Source organism: Natrix helvetica, assembly GCF_964273705.1.
Source record: "Natrix helvetica genome assembly, chromosome: 1".
NCBI lineage: Eukaryota > Metazoa > Chordata > Lepidosauria > Squamata > Natricidae > Natrix > Natrix helvetica.
Window position 1 is genome coordinate 345,960,310 of NC_138548.1, and position 22,616 is coordinate 345,982,925.

General features: G+C 43.5%; 1 protein-coding gene across 7 annotated transcripts in view; it reads left to right on the forward strand.

The window, feature by feature from the left end:
* LOC309396430 (C-type lectin domain family 2 member D-like) overlaps positions 1-22,616 on the forward strand; it is an 88,213-nt gene that overhangs the window by 52,535 nt on the left and 13,062 nt on the right. The window contains exons 2-6 of one of the 7 annotated variants that reach the window (XM_081961560.1): positions 1,890-1,912; positions 15,119-15,184; positions 15,952-16,047; positions 18,852-18,941; positions 21,829-22,013. In XM_081961560.1, coding sequence (XP_081817686.1) covers positions 15,160-15,184; positions 15,952-16,047; positions 18,852-18,941; positions 21,829-22,013 — 396 coding nt within the window. In that variant the 5' untranslated portion in view covers positions 1,890-1,912; positions 15,119-15,159. The other 6 variants (XM_081961557.1, XM_081961561.1, XM_081961558.1 and 3 more) reach the window with 6 other exon arrangements.

A 22,616-nucleotide genomic window follows, 5' to 3' on the forward strand; every position in this document is an offset into this window, starting at 1 on the left:
AAGACGTTTTATGTTACAGGAATGTTTGCAAGTGCTTGCTATATCCTAGTTTGCAAGCAGCTTAGCTTTTATGTTACGAGCCCCAGAAACAATAGGCCAGCTTTATGACTGAACTCTATTAATTTATAACAAGATATTGAAGCACGGATGTTGTAATCTTGTACATCGACTTATACAAAATATTTATTTAAATTCTATATCAATAACAATAGTTCTAACGGTTAGAACGACCATAGAGGTGGTCAAACACTCACCTTATCTTAGGATGGCTGATAGTACAATTAATTTGAAAATCCGTCGATTAACAACATCATCATCCCGGTGGAAAAAGCCATAGAGTTATCAATAGAATTTTACAATATTTCTATGGAAATCTATTCATAACTCTATGACTTTTTTCCACCGGGTATATGACTCAAATTTCTGAAAAATCCCAGTAAAAAAATATTCATAGAAATATCAATAGAATACCACAGAAATTTGATGAAATTCTATTCATAACTCTATGGTAGTAATTACTGGGCATCTCCGACGTCTGACACACAAATGACGATCTGTAACGTGATTGGCTGTTCAGACAGAAGGGAAGGACGTATCTGAAACTGGCATTTTCGCTCGTCAGATGTGCCAAGGATGCCTAAACTCTAAGGAAGAAGACCCAGCAACCCCAACAGCACAGCCATAGAAATTTAAATAGAATACCGTAGAAATTTGATCACCTTTCTATGAGATTCTATTGAAATTTCTATTCCTTGTGCTACTGGGGAAGCCTCCATTCCTGGCGCAGTGAAAGGAGGCTGACTCACACTGCGCGCGGCAAACACTAGACCCCCAGTAGCACAGCCATAGAAATTTGAATAGGATATCATAGAAATTTGATCAGCATTCTATGGGATTTTATTGAATTTTCTATTCCTTGCGCTACTGGGGACGCAATGTTAGACCCAAGACTGACTAAGGAAGTGCACATTCGCTCATATGAAAGCCATGTTTCCAACAGCAACGATCGGTGTTGCAGGTTTGCTTGCGTGCCGCGCGCAATGACTGCTGTGTGAGTCCGGCAGAACAAGTAATAAATAGAATTTGTTCAACGCCCCCTTCTGTACGTTCAACGCCCCCATGTAAGGTGGAACTTCCTACCGCCCCCTTGCACTTCTTTAACGCCCCCCAAGGGGGCGGTACGGACCACTTTGAGAAACACTGTTCTAAAGGAACCTCAAGTTTGCCAGTTCTTAGATTGTGTGTGTGTTAATGTTTATTTATTTTATTTTGTCAAACATGTATAAGAGATGTAAGTATAAATGTGATTATAAATAAAGGAAATGGATACAAATAAGTGGGGCCAATAGGACAGGGATGGTAGGCATGCTGGTGCGCTTATGCACACCCCCTTTAAGGACCTCTTAGGAATGGGGTGAGGTCCACGATAGTTTTGAGGTTGAAGTTATGGGGAGGGGGGGATTGGGGATGAAACCAGAGTCAGGTAGTGCATTCCAGGTGTTGATCACCCCACAGAAGGTATTGCCAACAAATAGATTTTGCCTTTGCTTCCCCACCACTTCAACAAGGCTATGACTTCTTTGGGGGGGACGGGACTCGGGGAGCATTATCCAGCCTATAACTAGGGGGTTGGGGGGCTGCAGACAAATTGGCTTTAAATTACTCCAAGTGGGGTCAGATGTACTCGCGGAGAAGACACGAATAAAGGAAGAGCGCTCCGGAGCAGCGTTTGCCAAACTTAAGCCGGGTGGCCTAAGCGGGAGCTGAAATTTGGGAAGAGTAACGAGATTGCCAAACCGAAAGTAACTTAATGTGTGGATCTTCGCGTTGATTGGACGCTGTGGGATTTTGGAAAAGATCCGCGACCTTGGAAGGGGAAGTGAGTAGGTTTCACAACGCTGCAAAAGGCGGGGTAAGGAAAGAAACCCTCGGGCGCTGCACTCTCAGGTGGGGAAGGGGGGGGGCTCTACTCTGGGTCTGATGCGGGGGGGGGGGGGCAGCCCCGTTCTCGGCGCCGGAGGCAGCTGCTCCCTGGGGTGGGGGTGGGGATTTCCCCGCGTTTTTAACGCTGCGCTCCACTATGCGGCCAAGCCTTTAACGCTGCGCTCCACTATGCGGGCAAGTCGAAACAAGGGAGAGGCGAAAAAGTTTTACAAAGTCCCTCGCCGAGCGATTCTTTTCCTGCCAGCCGCATTAATTACTGTTTACGATCTGCGGCATAGCTACAATAATATATATTGTATTTATATATAATATAAATTATATATTAAGGGGGGGGGGCTAGCCGTAGAGCAATTGGTCGGAAAGGAGGGGCGGATTACTTTTTTAGGCCGAAGAGCTGCAAGATTTGGAGGCCTAACAAAGACCGGAAGGGCTGTTGACCACCAGGGCTGCACTTTTGAGGCTTGTGTAAAAGCCTGCCCGTCCTTTACCGTCAGGGCTTTCCCCCCCGCGTTTCCCCCCCAGCAATAACTTCGAGGTGGAGAAATTAAGAGTTCATGTAGGGGTTCTCTGGGTTTGGGGGCTTTATTTTTGCAAGCAGGGGGCGCCGAATATGTGTAATGCAGTGATTAGTAAGACTAGTTTAGTACATTTTCTCTACTGTTCGTGCTGTATGAAGCTCACAGACTTTTTGCAACTTGGCCCATGAAGGAAAAATTGTTTTCCTTAAAGCACTTTCGTAGTAATGTTATTGAACAAGGCAGTTAAAAAGAGAAGTAATACAAAGTTTTTTTAAAAAAACAGTAAAAAGAGGAATTAGAATGTGCAAGCAAGGAAGAAATGACTGTTTAAAGAAATGACTTCAGCTTTATAAACTATAGTTTTAGTAACGTATCACTTTCTCTACTGTTTCAGTGGACAATCTCATATCTCACCTCATTTCTGTAAGCAAATCCTTACAGCAACGTTGGTCAGTCCTGGTTAGCCGAAGTATGAATTATGCATCGTTTTAACCTTACTCAAGGCTTTGTAGTCCCAATTTAAAGATTCACCGTGGTGTATAAACTCTTTAATATATTTCCATTTAAATATTGTTCCATTTGAGTCTTCAGAGGGTTATAGAGTATAGATCAGTGGTTCCCAAGGTGGGCGGTGTGATGACTTAGGGGGCCGCTAAGAGGTAAGGGGGGCGTTAAGGCAAGGGAGGTGGCTTCGTTTAAGGCTTAAACGAAGCCATTTCCCGTCTCGCCTGACGGACAGCTCTACGCGCGGAGACGACGGGAGAGGCTTTTTTTTCCCGCCCGCGCGCGCCCACCGAGGGGCTTAAAGGAGCCCGCTTTTGTTTTTGCTTGGGAGGGGGACCGCTGGGCCTCAGAGCGAGGAGGTGGATAAGGGGAACGGGACTACCCGCCTGGGCGCCGGAAATTCGCTCTACTTGCTGGCTGACCGACAGGCCGGCCGTGGGAGGGGGGGGGGCGGCAGCAGTTCGGCCAGCGGGGCTTGCGGCGGCGTTGGCGCTCAGACTGTGGCTCTCCCGCCGCCGCTGTTCTACTCTAGGCTTTGCGAGGGGAGGGAAAGTGGGGGGATAAATTGCAGGCTTTCAAAAATAGCCGCTTCTGGCACATCATCTGCACCTTGGGCTCCCTGCCCTTCGTTTCCCCGGTGCAGCGGCAGAGTCTCTCGCTTCAAGTGGACAACCAACGTTTGACGTGCGCCATCCCTTGTCGGAGCCCGAGCAGATGTGTCGGAAAGATGAAAGGGGGGCGGAGGGGAGGGGGAGGAAGGTAGAAAGATAAATAAATAAAAGAGACGCGGCGGTGCGCCTGCTGCCTGGGATTTCGGCGTTGTGCGGGAGGACGGAGAGCGGAGACATCGGTCCAGTTGAGACGGGAGGGAGCCGGTGAGCTCTTGCCCTGGCTACGAAAAGCGCAGGCCGAAGGCGGCTTACCCTCAGGGTATTATAGATCGCTCGCCTGCACTGTCCAAAAATGAGTCCCGCTTAGTGATCCGGCGAGATGTAAACTGGACTGATTTTCAGAGGGCCGCGTTTTCTTTTAGTTTTAAACTCTTTGATCACACTTTCCCAAGCTGGTGATCTTCAGGTGCATTATTCTATGGGAGGTTTAATGTACACCTGAGAAGGAATCGGTTTTACTAAAGTCATCCCAGGACCAGGGGATCTGAAAAGTCTGAAGAATCAAATTAAGAATCATAAGGAAATAATTAGTAGATTTACAATGGGGGTGCAGCCTTGAGCTACACTCTGGCCAGCAGAGCAGCCAGGAGGAGGGGGGAAAGTTTTTCTTTTTTTCTGAACTATTTCCCTCCATGCATAAAGATATGTCTGAGCGATATCAGGATCTTCTTTTGATGGAAATTCCAGATTGGGTGATAAATCCATTTTCAGATACTGAGGAAGATGGGGTAGTGGAGGAACAACTCGTGGAGCTGCAAAATGACATTGGGCTGAAGCCAAAGTTTAAGAAATCGTACCAAGACTTTTGGTTACAGAAAGAAATTTCTGATCGCTATCCTGCACTATGGACAATGGTTAAGAATCTCCTTGTTGCATTTCTAACATCATATTTGGTGGAGCGTGGCTTCAGTGTGGTCATCCAACTTCTCTCCAAGCAAGGAAATCGACTCCAGATTACTGAACTGGTGATTTAAGACTCCTGCTAAGTGACTTAAAACCAGACATTGGGAAACTGATACCATTTCATCAAGCCCATCCATCACATTAAGAATTTACTGAACAGTGAAGTAGTTACTAAATTTTACTGAGTTTACTATGTTACTAGTTACTAAGGTTCTTGATAAATGACTATCAGACTTTGAAAACCTGAATTAACACTAACTAAAAAGGTTTTAAAATTGGATTTTGAATAAATGTGCAATTAATTGTTACAGTTTTGAATTTTACTGTTACTATCTTCCTTCCGTCATGCGACCATCCAGTCACATGACTCCCCCAGCTACGCCCACCAAGCCATACCCACAGAACTGGTAGTAAAAAATTTGAATTCCACCACTGGGTGGGGGGCACTGAGGATCAGTTTGTAGCACCAAGGTGGACTGAAAAAGTTTGGGAACCACTGGTATAGATCCTGCTGTAGATATACAGACTTAAAATAGTTTGTTTAGTGACCAAAGTTATAACGGGACTGAAAAAAAGTGACTTCTAACCATTTTTCACACTTACAGCATCTCCATGGTCACATGATCAAAATTCAGGGCGAAACCCGTTTAACAAATTTCTCACTTAGCATAAAATTCCAGGCTCAATTGTGGTACTTAGTTGTGGACTACCTGTATTTGACATGAACAACTGGTTTTTCTTTTCCAACAAACAGGCTTTGTTGTAGGTCACAGGGACTAGGGAACAGGATGGCCCTGTTATCTCAAATTTCAGGCTCCCTTATTAGCATTTTATAAGGTTATGTTAGCACTTTTAAGGTGGCAGGTTTTTTTCTTACTGTATTTTTTGGAGTATAAGATGCACATTTCCCCCCCCCCTAAAAGAGGGTGAAAATTTGTTTGCGTCTTATACACCGAATGTAGCCCTGCCCACCCGCCGGCTACGTTCCCTCTAAGCTGCGCAGCTGCGCTAGCGCGCACTTGAAAAGAAAACACCGCGCAGTAGCTTCCAACTTCCGCGCAGTGTTTTTTAGCATGATGAATCCAGAGCCAAATCCTCGGCTCTGCCAGCTGCCTTCCTCCCCCGAAACGTAACTACCCAGCCGGGGAGAGCAACGAAGCCGAAATGATACCATTCAATTCAGGACCAAGAGGAATCAACAAGCTGGGCAGGTAAAAAAACCCCCACCTGCCGCCGCCACCACCAGCAGCAACCCCTGTCTCCGTTCAAGCTTGTCGCGGAGTGGCTGCCAGTTCTGTCTTTCAGCAGGCCCAGCCAATCACCGCATGAGCAACTTAAAGGCGGTCATGAATAATAAGTGTCTCCCGGGCCCTCGGGGATAGACTCGGCCTCCGCACCAGGACTGCTTTTAAAGCTCTGAGCGTGTAAGGCAGGCAGCGAGTCCGCAAATTGTTTTCCTGAAAATAATCTCCACTTAACGGAGAGGGGCTTCCTTGTGATAACTGTGAACAGGACCACAGGCCCCGAAGGGCTGCTGGAAGCACATTAGAGCACTCTGCCTTTGGGGAAGCGGTTGAATTTCAGGTTACCGATCGGTCTGTTGCACATATCTATTGGAAAGTATAGGCGCGTAACACACACACACACACACATTTAGTCTGGGAGGGGATTTCTTTCTGTTTGATTCTGAAAGTGTAGGGTCATATACCTCTTTCCCTTATCTATCAGGGGAAGGCTTTGCTGACACTTGCATGCTGTCATTATCTATTTTCTTTTTAAATGCTTTGAATTAGTCTTCTGTTTTTTTTACCAATGGCACCAGAGAAGAAAGGGATAATTTTCAGGAAACAGAAAACTGACCTAATGTATTGGTTTGCCTCTTTTATGCATCTTTGTCTGAAAGTCTGAAAATTAGTACTTACAAATCAACATTTCATCACACATTCCATGCATTATTATATCATTTGCGTATGAAAAGGCTGTATATTAAATGAGCCATTTAATATATTGAAAACCAACTTTATTTTCTGTTGGTTCATCCTCTCAAAGGTGACTGATCAGATTTCTTTAGCAAGTTCAAATTGGCTAACCTCCATGTAGTTTGTTTTGGCAGCAGTACAGAGTCTACTAGTTTGGGGGGGATCAGCCATGGTCAGCTAGGTGATACCATCCATAGTATTGATACAGCAAATGGTTCCAGTTCTTGGATCATCATATAAAAACAAATGGTTAAATATATTTTACAGCCAGCCAATATATAAATGTTGTATACATGCAACTCAATAAATAATAGGTTTGTTTCTTTATGTACCCCAATTGCTAATCTACATCAATTGGTAATTTACCCCAAGCCACCCCAACGAGGCTGTCGAAGTGATGTCCCGGTGTTTGGAAGCCGTCGGGGTCTGGATGGTGGACAACAGACTCAAACTCAACCCCTCCAAGACTGAGTGGCTGTGGCTACCGGCGCCTCGGTTCAGCCAGTTGATTCCATCACTGGCCATAGGGGGCGAACAATTGCCCCCTGTGGAACGGGCGCGCAATTTGGGCGTCCTCCTAGACGCCCGGCTGTCAATGGATGATCATGTGGCAGCCGTGGCAAGGGGGGCGTTCCACCAGGTTCGCCTGGTGCGCCAATTGCGCCCCCTTCTGGACCGTGATGCCCTACGCACAGTCACTCATGCACTGGTGACGTCTCGCCTGGACTACTGTAACGCTCTCTACATGGGGCTTCCCTTGGGACGCATCCGAAGACTGCAGCTAGTCCAGAACGCAGCCGCGCGGGTAGTCATGGGGAGTACTAGGTACTCCCACGTAACACCTCTCCTGCGCGAGCTGCACTGGCTACCTGTGGTCTTTCGGGTGCGTTTCAAGGTTCTGATTACCATCTTTAAAGCGCTCCATGGCATAGGGCCTAGTTACCTGCGGGATCGCATCCTCCCACATACATCCCTGCGGCCAATCCGCTCTCACAGGGAGGGCCTTCTCCTGGTGCCGTCCACGAGGCAATGCCAACGGGCGACACCAAGGAGTAGAGCCTTCTCTGTGATGGGCCCAACCCTCTGGAATGACCTCCCCCCCGATATTAGAACCACTACTGACCTCCGCTCCTTCCGACAGAAACTGAAAACACACCTGTTCCGACTGGCTGGTTTGGCATAATTTTAACGTCTACCTCCTGGCATACACATTCTTACTGGTTTTTAGAGGGATATTGTTTTAAATTTAACTTGATATTTTAAACTTTTGTATTGATTTATTTATTAGCTGTACAGTTTGGCACATTTTACCCTCCTCTTATACATGTATTTATATAGTTATTTCTACGTTTTAATCTGTTGTATTTTGGTACGGACTGTACACCGCCCCGAGTCCCTTTCGGGAGAGGGGGCGGTATATAAATGCTAATAATAAATAAATAAATAAATAAATAAATAAATAAATAAATAAATATTCATCACTTGCTAATATCACTGCAGACTATTGGATAGTAAGGGGGAAAGTATGAAGCATATAAAGTAATTCATAGTATGGAAAATGTGGATAGAGGGAAGTTTTGATCCTTTTCCCATAGAGAGTCATCCATTGAACTTGAATACAAGTAGTCCTCAACTTACTATATATATTACATAGTTATATATTATATAACAGTTTTAATTAAGCGGGTATCTTGAATAAACATAACTTTGAATTTCAAATAACACTGATTTAGTTGTTGTCTTGGGTGACATCTGTGAAAAAAATTCAGGTGCTCAGGCATGAAAATGTGCCGCTCAAACACTATACTTTTCCGCTCACACTGAAAAAAAATTAGAGGGAACATTGCCTGCAGGTCCCACCCTTTGGCCTCTGCCTCCCAGCAATTTACCTCCTGTAGCAAACTGGGAAAATGGGGCGTGGGGCGGCTGCAATGCTAGGGCAATCCCTGCAGCCTGAAACATCGGGAGGCTGTACTGAAATTGAAAGTGAGACTTGCTTGTTTGCTGCAGGAGGCAAATTGCTGAGAGGCAGATTTTTTTTCTTGTGCTAATCAGACGGTTTGCTGTTTGCTTCAAGGAGGTAAATCAACTAGAATGTTCAAATTATTAGACTTATTTTTTTAAAAGACTGCTTTATTATTGTTCTAGACAACAAAATGAAGAAGCTTTTTAAAATAAATGTTTGGTCTGAAGAGGTCAAGTGATATCGTATCTTTTAAATAGCAGAGAATAACTATACTTTCAGAAAACCACATCAGTTTTAACAGCATCTGTACAAGTATAGTCTGAAATGTAACATCACAAACAGTGTATATAGTCTGTACTGTTTACTGTTTGTTGCAAGGACGCAAAGTGCTGGGAGGCAGAGGCAGGTTTTTTCCCCTTGTTTTCCTCCCCAAAGCTACGTGCGCCTTATACTCCGAAAAATATGGTAACTTTAAGGAAACATGTTTTTCCCTTCTTAGAGAAGGGCATTTCTTTGTCATGTGAGAACTTGCTTTTTTGGCAACTACACAATAGATAGCATGTTCTGAAAGTCCTTGAATACATTTGCAAGTTTTAAGAAACATACAAACTCAGCTGGCAGAGTAAGGTAACCCATAAATTTGCTACTTGTGGAATATTTTCTATGTTGCTAAATGAGAAATTTGTTAAGTTTTGCCCCATTTTATGACTTAACGTATTTGTTGCTAAGTTAGTAACAGTTGTTCAGTGAATCTGGCTTCCCCAATGATTTTGGTTGTCGGAAGGTTGTAAACAGCGATCACATGACTCTGGGACACTTCAACTATCATAAATATGGCTCAGTTGTCAAGCACCCAAATGTAAATCGTGATCCCGGGGCTGCTGCAATGGTTATAAGTGTGAAAAATGGTTATAAGCCACTTTTTTCAGTGCCGTTGTAGTTTAGAATGATTACTAAACAAAAGGTTGAAGTTGAGGATTACCTGTAAATGCTTTTTGCTTTGCCTGAATTTATTTAGTGTTTCATATTTTTCAGGGGAGCAAAGAAGTTCCCCTTTGCAAGTTGTCTATATTGTTAACAGGCCAGATGTCCTTCTTTGCATGTATTTAAATCAGACATTTTTTATTGTTTTAATGGTTCTTTTTACTGTTTTTATTATTTTTAAATATTTTTTTAAAGTTTTTTTTATTTTTAAACAAAGACAAACAAAACATGAAACATAAAACCCTCATCAATTACATATAGCATGTTGTTAGGTTACAAGCATTTGTGCATCCCCACTTTCAATTGTATATAAGATTATCCATCAAGCATACATAGATATATTATTATCATTGTACATCGTATTGTTCAGTTACAGTTGACCTTCCTTCATTTTAAACAAGTATTCTAGAAACTAGATTCACATATATCAATATTTCATTGCATCCTTATTTATCCGTTTAATAATAATATGTCTTTATAGAATCACCTATCTCATTATATTATTTTTGCAATATGAAAGAATTCTCCAACATTTTATATTTGTGCTTCACTACTTTCAGTTGTATATAGCTTGTCCATCGAGTAGACAAAGGTACATTGTTATCATTGTACATCATATGTTCAACTATAATTGTTATTCCTTCATTTTAAACAAAACATTTTAAACAAAATGTTCTAGATATTCGATTCATGTATATACCAATATTCCATTACATCATTGTTAGTCTATTTAATAATAATATGTCTTTATAGTATCACCTATCTTATTCTATTATTCTTACAATATGAAAAGCTTCTCCAACATTTTTCATTTCCATGATTTTTTATCTAGCCACTGATCAAACAAGTCCCATACCTTATAAAATTGTTCACCTTGTTCTCTAATTTCAAATGTCTAATTTACTCATTTCAGCACATTCCATTATTTTTTGAATAACTTCCTCCTGCGTTGGTATTTTCTCATTTTTCCAATTTTTTGCAAATACAATTCTAGCTGCTGTTAAAACATTTACAATCAAATATTTCAAATCTTTGTTATATGTTTCTGGTATAATTCCCAATTAAAAAAAAATCTCTGGTTTAAGGTCTATGTGTTTTTGTATCATTTTCTCCAACCATGTGTGGATTTTAGTCCAGTATCTTTTAGCTTCTATGCAAGTCCACCACATATGGTAATATGAGCCCGGTGTCTGATGACATTCCCAACACTTTTCCGACTTGTTCTTGAACATTCTTGCTATTCTTGTTGGGGGTAGGTGCCACCTGTAAAACATACAAATTATATGCTGTTGACATTGTCATTTTATAATTTTGAGACCACAATTTCTGCCATTTCTCTAATTCAATCCCATGTCCAAAAATTTTCCCCCCAAGCTATCATGGTTTCTTTGACTTGTTCTTCCTTTAACTTATCCTCTAGTAGATGTTAATTACTTTTTCATCAGTACCTGTCAAAATTTTATCTAATTCAGTCATTTTATCATAGAAACCTTCCGTTTTACGATCTTTATCATATCTAGATTGTATTTGTACATATGAAAACCAATTCATTCCTATTCTTCCTGTTTCAACTAGATTTAACTTCACCCTCTGCATTCAATATTTCACCATATCTAACTGTTTGTTCCTTTTTATATATTATTGGATATGAAAAAGCTTCAATAGTTGATAGCCAGATTGGAATTTTTAGGTAACATTGCCTTTTGATCTTCCAATTTAGTAACAAAGCCTCCTGTACATAGTGTCTTCTAAAATAACCCTGTGTTTTAGTTCCCTTATACCAGTGGTCGGCAAGCCGCGGCTCGCGAGCCAAATGCGGCTCTTTAAACATTTTAATGCGGCTCTTCTGTGTGCCGGGCGCCCACTTCCCTCCCTCCTCTCGGGCTTCGGAGGGAAGCTTCTGCAAAACCCCGCCGAGAGACAAGTCTCCCAGGCTGTAATTTGCCGAGCTGTGCACACGCGCCTGTTTTCCACGGCGTGGAGCAGCGGCGAGATTCTGCGCGGCGAGCGATGATTCCGGGGGCCATCAGTGGGGGGGGCAGGGTCCCCCTCGCGTTCCTCATCTTCCCGGATGGCCCCTGGAATCATCGCTCGCTGTGCAGAATCTCGCCGCTGTTCCACGCCGTGGAAAACAGGCGTGTGCGCACAGCTCGGAAAATTACAGCCTGGGAGACTTGTTGTCAATCGCCCGGGCTTTTGCAGAAGCTTCCCTCCGAAGCGTTCCGAGGGAGGGCTGTAAACTTCCCTCCGAAGTCTTGGGATGTTCTGAGGAGCCCTCCAAGGCAAAACGCCGCTGCCAGGTAGTTAAAAGTATATCTCTGATTCGTCTCTGTCAGTCTCTCTCTGATTCCCTCTCTCACTCCCTCTCTCTGTTCCTCTCTCTGTCTGTCTGTCTCATTCACACACACACACACACACACACACACACACACTGTGGTCACCTTGTTGAGTTTCCAATCACATTTGAAACAATCAACAACTGGCCTGCAAGTTGTTGAGTGTTTCAAATGTGATTGGAACACTCAACAAGGTGACCACAGTGTGTGTGTGTGTGTGTGTGTGTGTGAATGAGACAGACAGACAGAGAGAGGAACAGAGAGAGGGAGGGAGGGAGGGAATCAGAGAGAGACTGACAGACACACACACACAGAGAGAGAGAGACAGAGAGGGGGAGGGAGGGAGAGAAAGATAGACAGACAGAGAGACACACACAGAGTGAGTGATTAAGTGAATGAGTGAGAGACAGACACACCCACATACACAGAGTGACAGAGAGAGGAAGGGAGGGGAGAGAGACAGAGACAGACACACACACACACACACAGAGAGTGAGTGAGAGACAGAGACAGACACACACAGAGTGACAGAGAGAGGAAGGGAGGGGAGAGAGACAGAGACAGACACACACACACACAGAGTGAGTGAGAGACAGAGACAGACACGCACACACACACACAGAGTGACAGAGATGAGGGAAGGAGGAGAGAGAGACAGAGAGAGAGAGACAGATAGACACCCAGAGAAAATGACAGAGGGAGACAGAGAGGGAGGGAGGGAGAGAGAGACAAAGAGCCAGAGAGAGAGAGAGAAAGAAAAAGAAAAAAAGAAAGAAAGTGGGAGAGAGAGATGAAATTGAAAACAACAACATACAAACCTGACTTACTCAAACTATCCAAGGAAATGCAAGGCCAATGTTCACATTAGTGGTTGTGGCTTTGTCAGTCATTGTCAGGATGTAATTTTCTCTACATTGTAAGGCAAATTTTACGGAATTTAACGTTATCGATAAATAATATCATTCTAAAGTTTTTGTTTTATTAGTTGTGTTATTTGTATCCTCCCGACCTATGTGGATACTTGCATGCAGAATATTCTCAATAAAAACTTATTGAAACTAAAAACAGTGTACCATCCTATGTATTTTCGGTTTTAAAAATGCGGCTCTCCAAATAAATTTCAATCGTGGTTTTGGCGAGATTTGGCTCAGTTGAAAAAAAAGGTTGCCCACCACTGCCTTATACCATAAAAAAGCATGCCATCCCAACAGCAAGTCATGTCCTTCTACAGTCAAGATTCTAGAATTTCTTAATATTATCCACTCCTTAATCCACATCAAGTTTGTTGCCTGATAATATACTGTAATTTCCAGCCAGGTAGGCCCAATCCTCCTCTTATTCTAGCATGTTGTAACAATTTTGATTTTATACTTGCATTTTTCCCTCGCCAGATGAATTTCAACACTATTTTATTTAGTTCATCAAAATAGTCTTTCCCTAATCTAATTGGAATTGTCTGGAACAAATATAGTATTCTGGTTAAAATGTTCATTTTGATAATTGATATTGTCCCTATCATTGATAAATGTAAGTTTTCCCATTTCATCAAATCAGTCGCAATCTGCTGCTTAAATCTAAGATAGTTGTTCTCTTTAAGTGTACCACATGTAGCAGTTAAATATATCCCCAAGTACCGTGTTTCCCCAAAAATACGACAGAGTCTTATTTTCTTTTTACCCACAAAATATGGCTTGGGCTTTATTATGGGGGGAGGGTTTATTATTTTGGGCTTGCTGGGTAGCTGCTCTCTTGCAAGGGGGCTCCCAAAGAGCCGGTCGCAGCCTTGTAGGCGAATGGCTGTGTTGCGCTGTCGCAGCAGCAGAGCACAGCACAGCAGCCATGAAGCAACCACGCTCACGAGCAGCCACTCGGCAAACCCCCTTTGCAGCCGGGCACAGCGCCATTCTCTGACCTAGGGGTATTGCCAAGCCGTGTGAGTGCCTGTTCGCCAGCTCCCGCAGCTTGGCGCCTTCCAAATGCCAGTGAATGGCGCTCTGCATGGCTGGAGAGAGGGGTTGCGCGAGCGGCTGTTCCACTCTCATTCACCCGCCTCCCAGCTCCACGATGCATGGCCCAGCTCTCATTACGGAGCCAGGGCACCTCCACTGCCGCCGCCATCCCAGCCTGGTTTTTGCCGCGGCTTCCAACCCAAGTCTTTCGGCAGTGGCCACTCTGGGTGCACGCTCTCTGGTTGTGGGCCAGCTGTCTGCAGAGCATACAACTATAGAGCATGCGCCCAGAGCAGCCACTGCTGAAAGACTCGGGTTGGAAGCTGCGGAAAAAGCCAGGCTGGGATGGCGGCGGAGGTGCCCTGGCTCAGTAATGAGAGCTGGGCCATGCATTGTGAGACTGGGAGGCGGGTGAGCGAGAGCAGAACAGCCACTCGCGGAACCCCCCTCTCCAGCCGTGCGGAGCACCATTCATTGGCATTTGGAAGGCACCAAGCTGCGGGAGCCGGGTGGCGTCGAACAGGCACTCACGCAGCTTGGTGATACCCCTAGGTCAGTGAATGGCGCTGTGCCCGGCTGGAAAGGGGGTTTGCTGGGTGGCTGCTCGTGAGCATGGTCGCTTCATGGCTGTTGTGTGACGCTGCTGTGACAGCACAACACAGCCATTCACCCATGAGGCTGTGCCCGCCTCTTTGGGAGCCTGCTCGCAAGAGAGCAGCAGCCCGGCAACCCCCCTCTTCAGATGGGCACAGCGCTGTTCACCAACCTAGCGGTATCCCGAAGGCACCAAGCAACGCGATCACCTTTGCCTCTCCCCAGGTTCCCGCGGCTTGGCACCTTCGGGATACTGCTAGGTTGGGGAGCGGTGCTCTGCCTGGCCGGAGGTAAGGGGTTGTCCAGGCGGCTTATATGCGGGGGGGGGGTGTTATATTTTTGCCCACCTGAAAAATGTGGCATGGCTGTATTATGAGGACATGTCGTATTTTCGGGGAAACCCAATATTTAACCTTATTTGTGACTTGAATCTCCAAGGTTTCTGCCAATTCTTCCTTTGGTCTCAATGATATATTCTTTGTCAGAATCTTCGTTTTTATTTTCAAGCCTGCTACTTTTCCATAATCCTCTAGCCTTTCTATCAACTTGGATGCAGTTTCTAATGGGTCCTCAAGGATAAAAACCAAATCATCACCTGAGATGGGCAGCTATAAAAATAAAAGAAAACAAATAAATAAATGGTTCTTTGAACCATCAGTCACAGATGCAACCTTCACACACAAACTGAATATGCATTTCAAATTACATTGTCTGTTTATTTTTACTCTTATTCAAGTTATGTCATGTTCTTCCTGTTTAATCAAATTTAGAATATTTGGTTCCAGTACAGTTCTCACCATAAGAAGCAGGGATGCCTGAAGAAAACAATCCTACAGGTAACCAATTATCTTGGTTTTCCCCAATTCTAGCTTGAATCCAGTCATCTCACAGCTTCAGCCTCAAACTGTCTACCGTGGACCTCACCCCATTCCTAAGAGGTCCTTAAAGGGGGAGTGCATAAGCGCACCAGTGTGCCTACCATCCCTTTCCTACTGTCCCCATCTATTTGTACACATTTCCTTTGTTCGTGTCCATGTTTATACTTATACCTGTTATCTTGTACATTTGACAAACTAATAAATAAATTCAGATCAAAACTTTTCCCCAAGTTTGCTTTTTCAGTTCATGCCTGCCTTACTTTTTGTGATTCCTCCACTTACTATAGAAACCAATGTTTTTAGCCATATAATCAATGAGAGTTTCTCCTCTGATTTCATCAGTACTCTGGGGCTTTTCTCCTGCTTCCTGTAGTTCCCAGGTATTTTTTGGACTATAGGACCTTCCAATGTGCACCTCAAAAGCAGTAAAAAATACTCCAGATCTAGGTCCGGTTTTGTGCTACGACGTGGAAGCCACCCCCTAACATAATCGCCTGAAATCTGGTTTTTTTGGGTTTTTTTTCCAAGTCACCTTGAGTTCTGCCTGTGCAAGATTTGGGGATTTTGTGAGGTTTCAGCTACTTGAAATATTTATTTAAATTGTTTTGTCTGAAAAAGAGGGAACCCTGGTTGGGTATTCGGAGTGGGGGTGCAATGTCTTCTCCATAACAAAATTAGACCATAGACCATTACTTTTGTCTTTTGTCTTTCGATAGTTGCTGAAGTTCCTGATTGTTATCATTGCTTGACTTGCGAGACCACAAGTACATCTTTGGGAAACTCTGATGCAGAATGTGCGTGCAGTGCTGTTAAAAACAAAGGTAGACACCTGCTGGGATCCTTTGTAATCTTGGAGGGGGAAGTAATGAAACAAAATGGGTGAAGCTGGGCCAACCTATGTAAAAATCAGGAAATTGTTTTACTTACCGTATTTTTCAGAGTATAAGACGCACCTTTTCCCCTCAAAAAAAAGGGTGAAACTCTGGGTGCGTCTTATACACTGAATACAGCATTTTTTGCCTCCCGAAATCCCGCCCCCTTCACAAAAATGGCCGTGCATAGCCTTATGGAAGCTTTCAGAGAGCTCCTGGGGGCTGGGGAGGGCAGAAATGAGCAGAAAACGGGCTGTTTGCTGCTCAATTTTGCCCCACAGCACCCAGGAGCATTCTATAAGCCTCCTAAAGGCTATCCATGCCCTTTTTTTTTTTAACAAAAAATGGGCTGGTTTTGCTCGTTTTTGCCTCAGCAGCACTCTACAAGCCTCCTAAAGGCTATCCACATCTTGTACTCCATTGTGTCTTATACTCCAAAAAACATGGTACTTTTCCTAGTTTTGAGGAGAGGAATTTGGGATGTTCCTCTTTTTGGAAAATAAAACTCTCACACAAAACTAATGTTAGGCCAACATGATTGCTTTGGTGAGTTTCCCACATAATCTTCAGGATAGAAACCCTGCCCCTGATTTAGCTATTAGGGTGGGAGACAGAAGTCCAGATCATCGCCCAAGCGGGAAGGAGTTGGTGTTAATACCTTCGTCTTAAAGAACAGATGCCAATCATGACATCTGGCCCTCTCAATTTCTGGCAAATAGATGGGGAGAAATGGAGGTAGAGACAGATTTTAATTTCCTGGGTTCCAAAATCACCGCAGATGGGGACTACAGCCAAGAAATTAAAAGACGCACCTGCAGAGGGAAGCTATGGCAAATCTAGACAGCATATTAAAAAGCAGAGGCATCACCCTGCCAACAAAAGTGTGTACAGTCAAGGCTACAGATTTCCCAGTTGTAATGTATGGCTGTGAAGATTGGACCATAAGAAAGGCTGAGCGCCAAAGAATGGAGTCCTTTGAACTATGGTGCTGTAGAAGTCTTCTGTGAGTCCCTTGGACTGCAAGGCAATCAAACCAGTCAGTCCTAGAGGAGATCAATCCTGACTGCTCTTTAGAAGGGCAGATCCTGAAAATGAAACTCAAATACTTTGGCCACCTAATGAGAAGGAAGGACTCTCTGGAGAAGAGCCTAATGCTGGGAATGATTGAGAGCAAGAGAAGGGGACGGCAGGAAAATGAGGTGGCTGGATGGAGTCACTGAAGCATTAGGCGTGAGCTTGGATGGACTCTGGGGGATGGTGGAGGACAAGAAGGCCTGGAGGAACATTGTCCATGGGGTCGCAATGGGTCAGACACAAGCAACTAACAACAACTCAAAAGAACAAGATTTGATTAACTGCTGTAACGCTGTTGGGGAAGGTAGCAATAGCACTTAGTCTTATAGGCTGCTTCATAGGGCTTTACAGCCCCCTCTAAGCAGTTTTTCAAGAGTCATTTCCCCCTAACCATCTGGGCCCTCATTTTACCGACCTCGGAAGGATGGAAGGCAGAGTCAACCTTGAGCTGGTGAGACTCAAACTGCTGTCAGACGGCAGTCAGCAGAAGTAGCCTGCAGTACTGCACTCTAACCACTGTCTGGATGAGTAGGTTGGGATGGCATGTTCTATTTTTCACTGCTGTCCTCTATGCCAGAGGTCCCCAACACCCAGGCTGCGAACTGCACTGGTCCATAGCGCGTCAGAAACGGCCCTGCAAACGAGCAAAGCCCCATCTGCTGGCTTGAAAGGGGTCAAAGAGGCCATCTATGTCAAAACTGAACAGCCCTCTCTCAACAGAGGGGGAGGAATATGACATAATCTCTCTCCAATCTAGAACACAGTCCTTTCAACAGTTCCAAGAAGGCAGGCTCCACACCCATTTGCACCACTCAGGTGGCCCTGACGACACAGATAAACCTCCAGGTGGCCTTAATGACTCTAAAAGATTGCAAATGACCAGCTGTCTGCTAGGAGTATAAATCCTTCCATTCCCCCACCATCCAGTCAGAACTGAAGAAGCTTCTTAGATGGGAAGCGAAACTCTTCAAAGACAAACCAGAAAGTCCACTTGCCTCTTGAAAAAGCACCTTTGGGAGTGGTGGGATTGAGATTGATTTTGTGTCTCCCATAACTGTGAGAAAGATGGAGGATGTAATCCATTCCTGATCCACTTTATCTGTTCTGTGGAGAAAGAAATCTGAAGGCCTCACACAGCAGACACCAAGGCTTCTGTGCTGCTTGGAAGTCAAGCTAACTTCCAAGCTTCTTCATCCTTTCCTTATAGAACAGGGATGGGGAATTCTGGGAGTTGAAAGTTGTTAGATAAGGTGAACCGATGAGACAGGACTCAGGCTTCAGTGACAACAAGAGCTCTTTATTCAGCAAACTATGCACAGATCCAGTGCTGGCCCTTTTATAGGGAGCTGTCAGACAGCCCAGCCAATCAGCTTTGAGTATTTTCAGAATGGAGGACCTTGGTGAAGCCTATTGCTCAAGTCTCCATATCTCAATATATCAAGTCCTAAAGGGTCCATAGTTCCCCACCTCTGTTACAGAGGGAGAGAGAAGGAGATGAGGGATATTCGGGGTTTATCTTGATGGGATCAACAGCTGCAAGTCAGATAACAATATCCAATTTACTTTGCTATAGTCTGACTGCAACCCTGAGTGGTTTAAAAGACAATAAAAAGATTTTAAAAATCTAAACAGTGTTAATGAAATCATGAACATCTAATATTTTTCTGTCTATTTTTCAGGGGTCATACACAAATACCAAAAATTCACCGTAGCAGTTGTTCTTGTTCTTGTAATTGCAGCTTTGATTACTGTTATAATTTCATTGGCTGGTAAGTAATGGCACATTTCTGTTTAACTTTCTCCATAGTTTTGTTGCTGCTGTGGTTATCATTGAAATGAAGATCACCACATGCATGAATTTAAACCACAGAACAATTTGGAAGGAAATAGCAACTGGGGGTGAGGTGTGTCAAATGAGTCAAGATGAAAATTGTTGCAGTGCAGTTAAAAATCAGACTTGGTTGTTGGAAGAAATGCCCATCTGGGTTCAGTTCCAAGTGGGGAGAAAGACACTGGGAACATGGAGACTGCTTGGAAAGATGGTTTAATGGTGGATAGGACCACATGGGTTTTTGGGTCGTGGGCAAAATGAGCACGTGGAAGAGAGAGAGATGTTTATACCTTCTCTTGGTCCCCACCTTAGAGCTTCCTTTTCCTGTGCAAGGGCAGGTATCCTGATTGGTTGTCAAACTCCCATGGTGCCATGCAGGGGTAATTTTGTAAGTTGTTTTGAGTCCCAGGCTTGGTTGAATCTTGCTAGGTGATGATGTAATGAAGAGAGTTTGGGGCAATTCCTATTATGGCTGAAGGCTAATCTTATCTTTGTTGGACCTTGGGTGAAGGTATTTGCTTATGAACAGACCTAGCTATCTCTTTATCTCTTAAGTGCTGACATCTGCTGTGGGCTATTGAAGAAGGTGGGGGCTATTAAGAGTGAGCCTGCTTCCTGCCAAAAAAAAAAGCATATTTCTCCTTTTCTCATCCAGGGAAATATAATATTCTGCCTTTTTAATATTTCCTAGAATATTTCCTTCTTCTAGGAGAGGGGTGGGTGCTAACTTTCTACATTGTACACGTGTCAAATGTTGCTTGGAAGAAATATGATTGCATTGCTGTATTGCCATTTGCACTTTTTTTTTTTTTACACTCTCACAAATCTCCCAGGAAGGGAAGAATGTTATGTGACCGGCCAAAGCAGTTACAGAGTGAATGGAGAGGAGGAAGGAAGACTGCACGATCCAACATAAACAAATTTGCATTTGATTTGTTTTATCACACACAGTCAAGTAATTCATTTGTACTGTAGCTTTTTTGAGAAGTTCTTTTATGATGCCTTTCTGTCAGTCTTAACTCTAGCAGCTGCCAGGACAAGTCTCTGCCGCTTTCCTGGCAAGATTTTGGAAGTAACTTGCCCCTATCTCCACCTCTTCCCCTGGGCTAAGAGAAAGTGGCTGGCCCAAAGTAACACAGTTGGTCTTTTCCTATGATGGTTTATGTTTCTCCTGACGTGCTGAACTCTCACTTCCATATTTATTTTAAGCAGTGCTACCTAGACCTGGGTAAATTACCCAAAATTGGATGAAAATTGTTTTTCTTTGGGTAATGATATAAGAACCCTATTACCCTATTCCAGTGATGGCAAACCTATACCACGCGTGCCAGAGGCGGTATGCAGAGCCCTCTCTGTGGGCATGCATGTCGCGGCCAGCTGCTTTTTCAGGTTCTGGAGTGCGCATGCGTGCCAGAAAGCCAGCTGCCCAGCACATATGCGCACGCCAGAACCCGGAAGAGCAGCTGGGTGCCACGTGCATATACACCAGCCAGCTGCTCTCCAGGTTCTGGCACTCCGGCCAGCTGTTGCTTCTGGGTTCTGGTGCTCCAGCGCACATGTGTTCCAGTTTCAACACTCGGTGCCTAAAAGGTTAGCCGTCACTGCCCTATTCGAACTAAGAAATTTCAATTCATTTAAGAGTACCTGACCTTAGATAAAAAGGATTTTCAGATAAGTGGTTTTGCATAATTAATTTTGGGAGCACTAATTTAAAGAATATGTATGGTCATCCAACTTGTAAGAAGTAGGATTTCAGGCAGTGTATAGCTATAGAAATACAATTACAATGTATTTGGTTAAAAAAAAAACCTAAAAATCACAATGAAATACACAGTTGGGCACACCAACATCTATTGCACTTTCCAGGAGACACTCATATAGCATCCGGACCCCAGAGCCCAAGAGAATAGCCAGGTCTTCAGAGCTTTCCTAAAAGCTAACTTGGGCCAGTCAAATTTCAGGATGGGGAAGACCTAATAGCAGTAGCACTTAGACATATACTGTATATTGCTTCACAGTGTTTTACAGCTCTCTCTAAGCAATTTTACAGAGTAAGCCTATTGCTCCCAACAAACTGGGTCCTCATTTTACTGACCTCGGAAGGATAGAAGGCTAAGTCAACTTTCAACCGGTCAGGATCGAACTGCCAAACTACTGGCAGTCAGCAGAATTAGCCTACAATCCTGCATTCTAACCACTGTGCCACCACAGCTCTAATTCAGGAGTGGTATTCACTTACCTTCGCTACCGGTTTGCAAATGTGAGCGTGCGCGCCCTGCCAAGCTCCATTTTTGCTGGCAGAAGCACCACTAGTCGATCCTTGGCTTTTCCCAATCTAAGGCCAGATCTAAGGCCCCTGTGCCTTGAGTTTGAAACCCCTGGTGTAGGGTCTCCTGCTTGGGCAGGGTGTGTGTGTGTGTTAGACTAGATGACCTACAAGGTCCTTTCCAACTCTTAAACTAATCTAATCTAAGATCAGCCTGCCTTGAATTCTATTGACTCTTATCTATTGTCAATTTATTTTGACTGTTGGTAGTTCAGATTCTTGTAGAGAATCTGCATGCAATCGACATGCAATCTATATGCAATAAAGAGAATCTACATGCAATCATGCAATAAAGTTGTATATTCATTTGAATCGCCTTGGCTTCTCATTTTCCGCACTTAACACTAGCTGTATTTACAGGCTAACTCACTTGGTTTCCTTAAACCCTGGAATTGCAGTTTAAATGAGGCAGATTAATATTAACTATTAGAACTATGTTGTCAGAATTGTAGTTAATTATGAGCTCTGTGATTTGTCCATTTTGATTTGCTTTTTCCAGTTTTAAACAAAAAACTGTGTCTGCCATCCCTTTCCATTGAAAGTGCTGCCTGCCCTGATTTCTGGATTGGATATAGAAGAAAATGTTTCTATGTATCAAAAGAAGAAAGGAATTGGTCTCTCAGTTTAAACACCTGTTCTTCACTTAATGCATCCTTGGCTGCGATTGATACAAGGAATGAATTGGTAAGGAATCATTAGACATCATTATTAATTGGACAATTGTATAAAAAGCAGTCCTATTGTGTTTATTGTTACTATCTGTATACTACTAAAATTCTCATTCTGTTTGTCTGTTTATAACCTCAACCCAAATGACATATTATATTGCATCACTATTTGAATCAAAATACTTAAAACCAGCTAACTTAAAGAATGAGTTTTAAAAAACCTGTAGCCATTGATCATGAGGAAATTGTCCATTCAGTCCTGTTCGACTTTTGGCAATTCTATGGGCCAGGTCTCCACATCTTCCAATCTTGCATTTTTCTTTGAATTTTTCTATGTTCTAGCTGGTGTAGGCTTTTTTAAAAATATATATATATTTTTATTATTTTTACATTTAAAACAATGCAATACCGCGGAGTCGGAGTGATTATACATTCACATTATGTACAGCTAGTTTCAACCATTAACAGTTAATCTACTTAATACATTGTCTGTCCTTCTGTCCAATCACAACATATACATTTGTTCCAGTCTTGTCTTATACCAATCATAAAATCTGTTCCATACTTCAAAATATTCTGATTCCCCTTTATTTTTAAGTTCCAAAGTGAGCCTATCTGC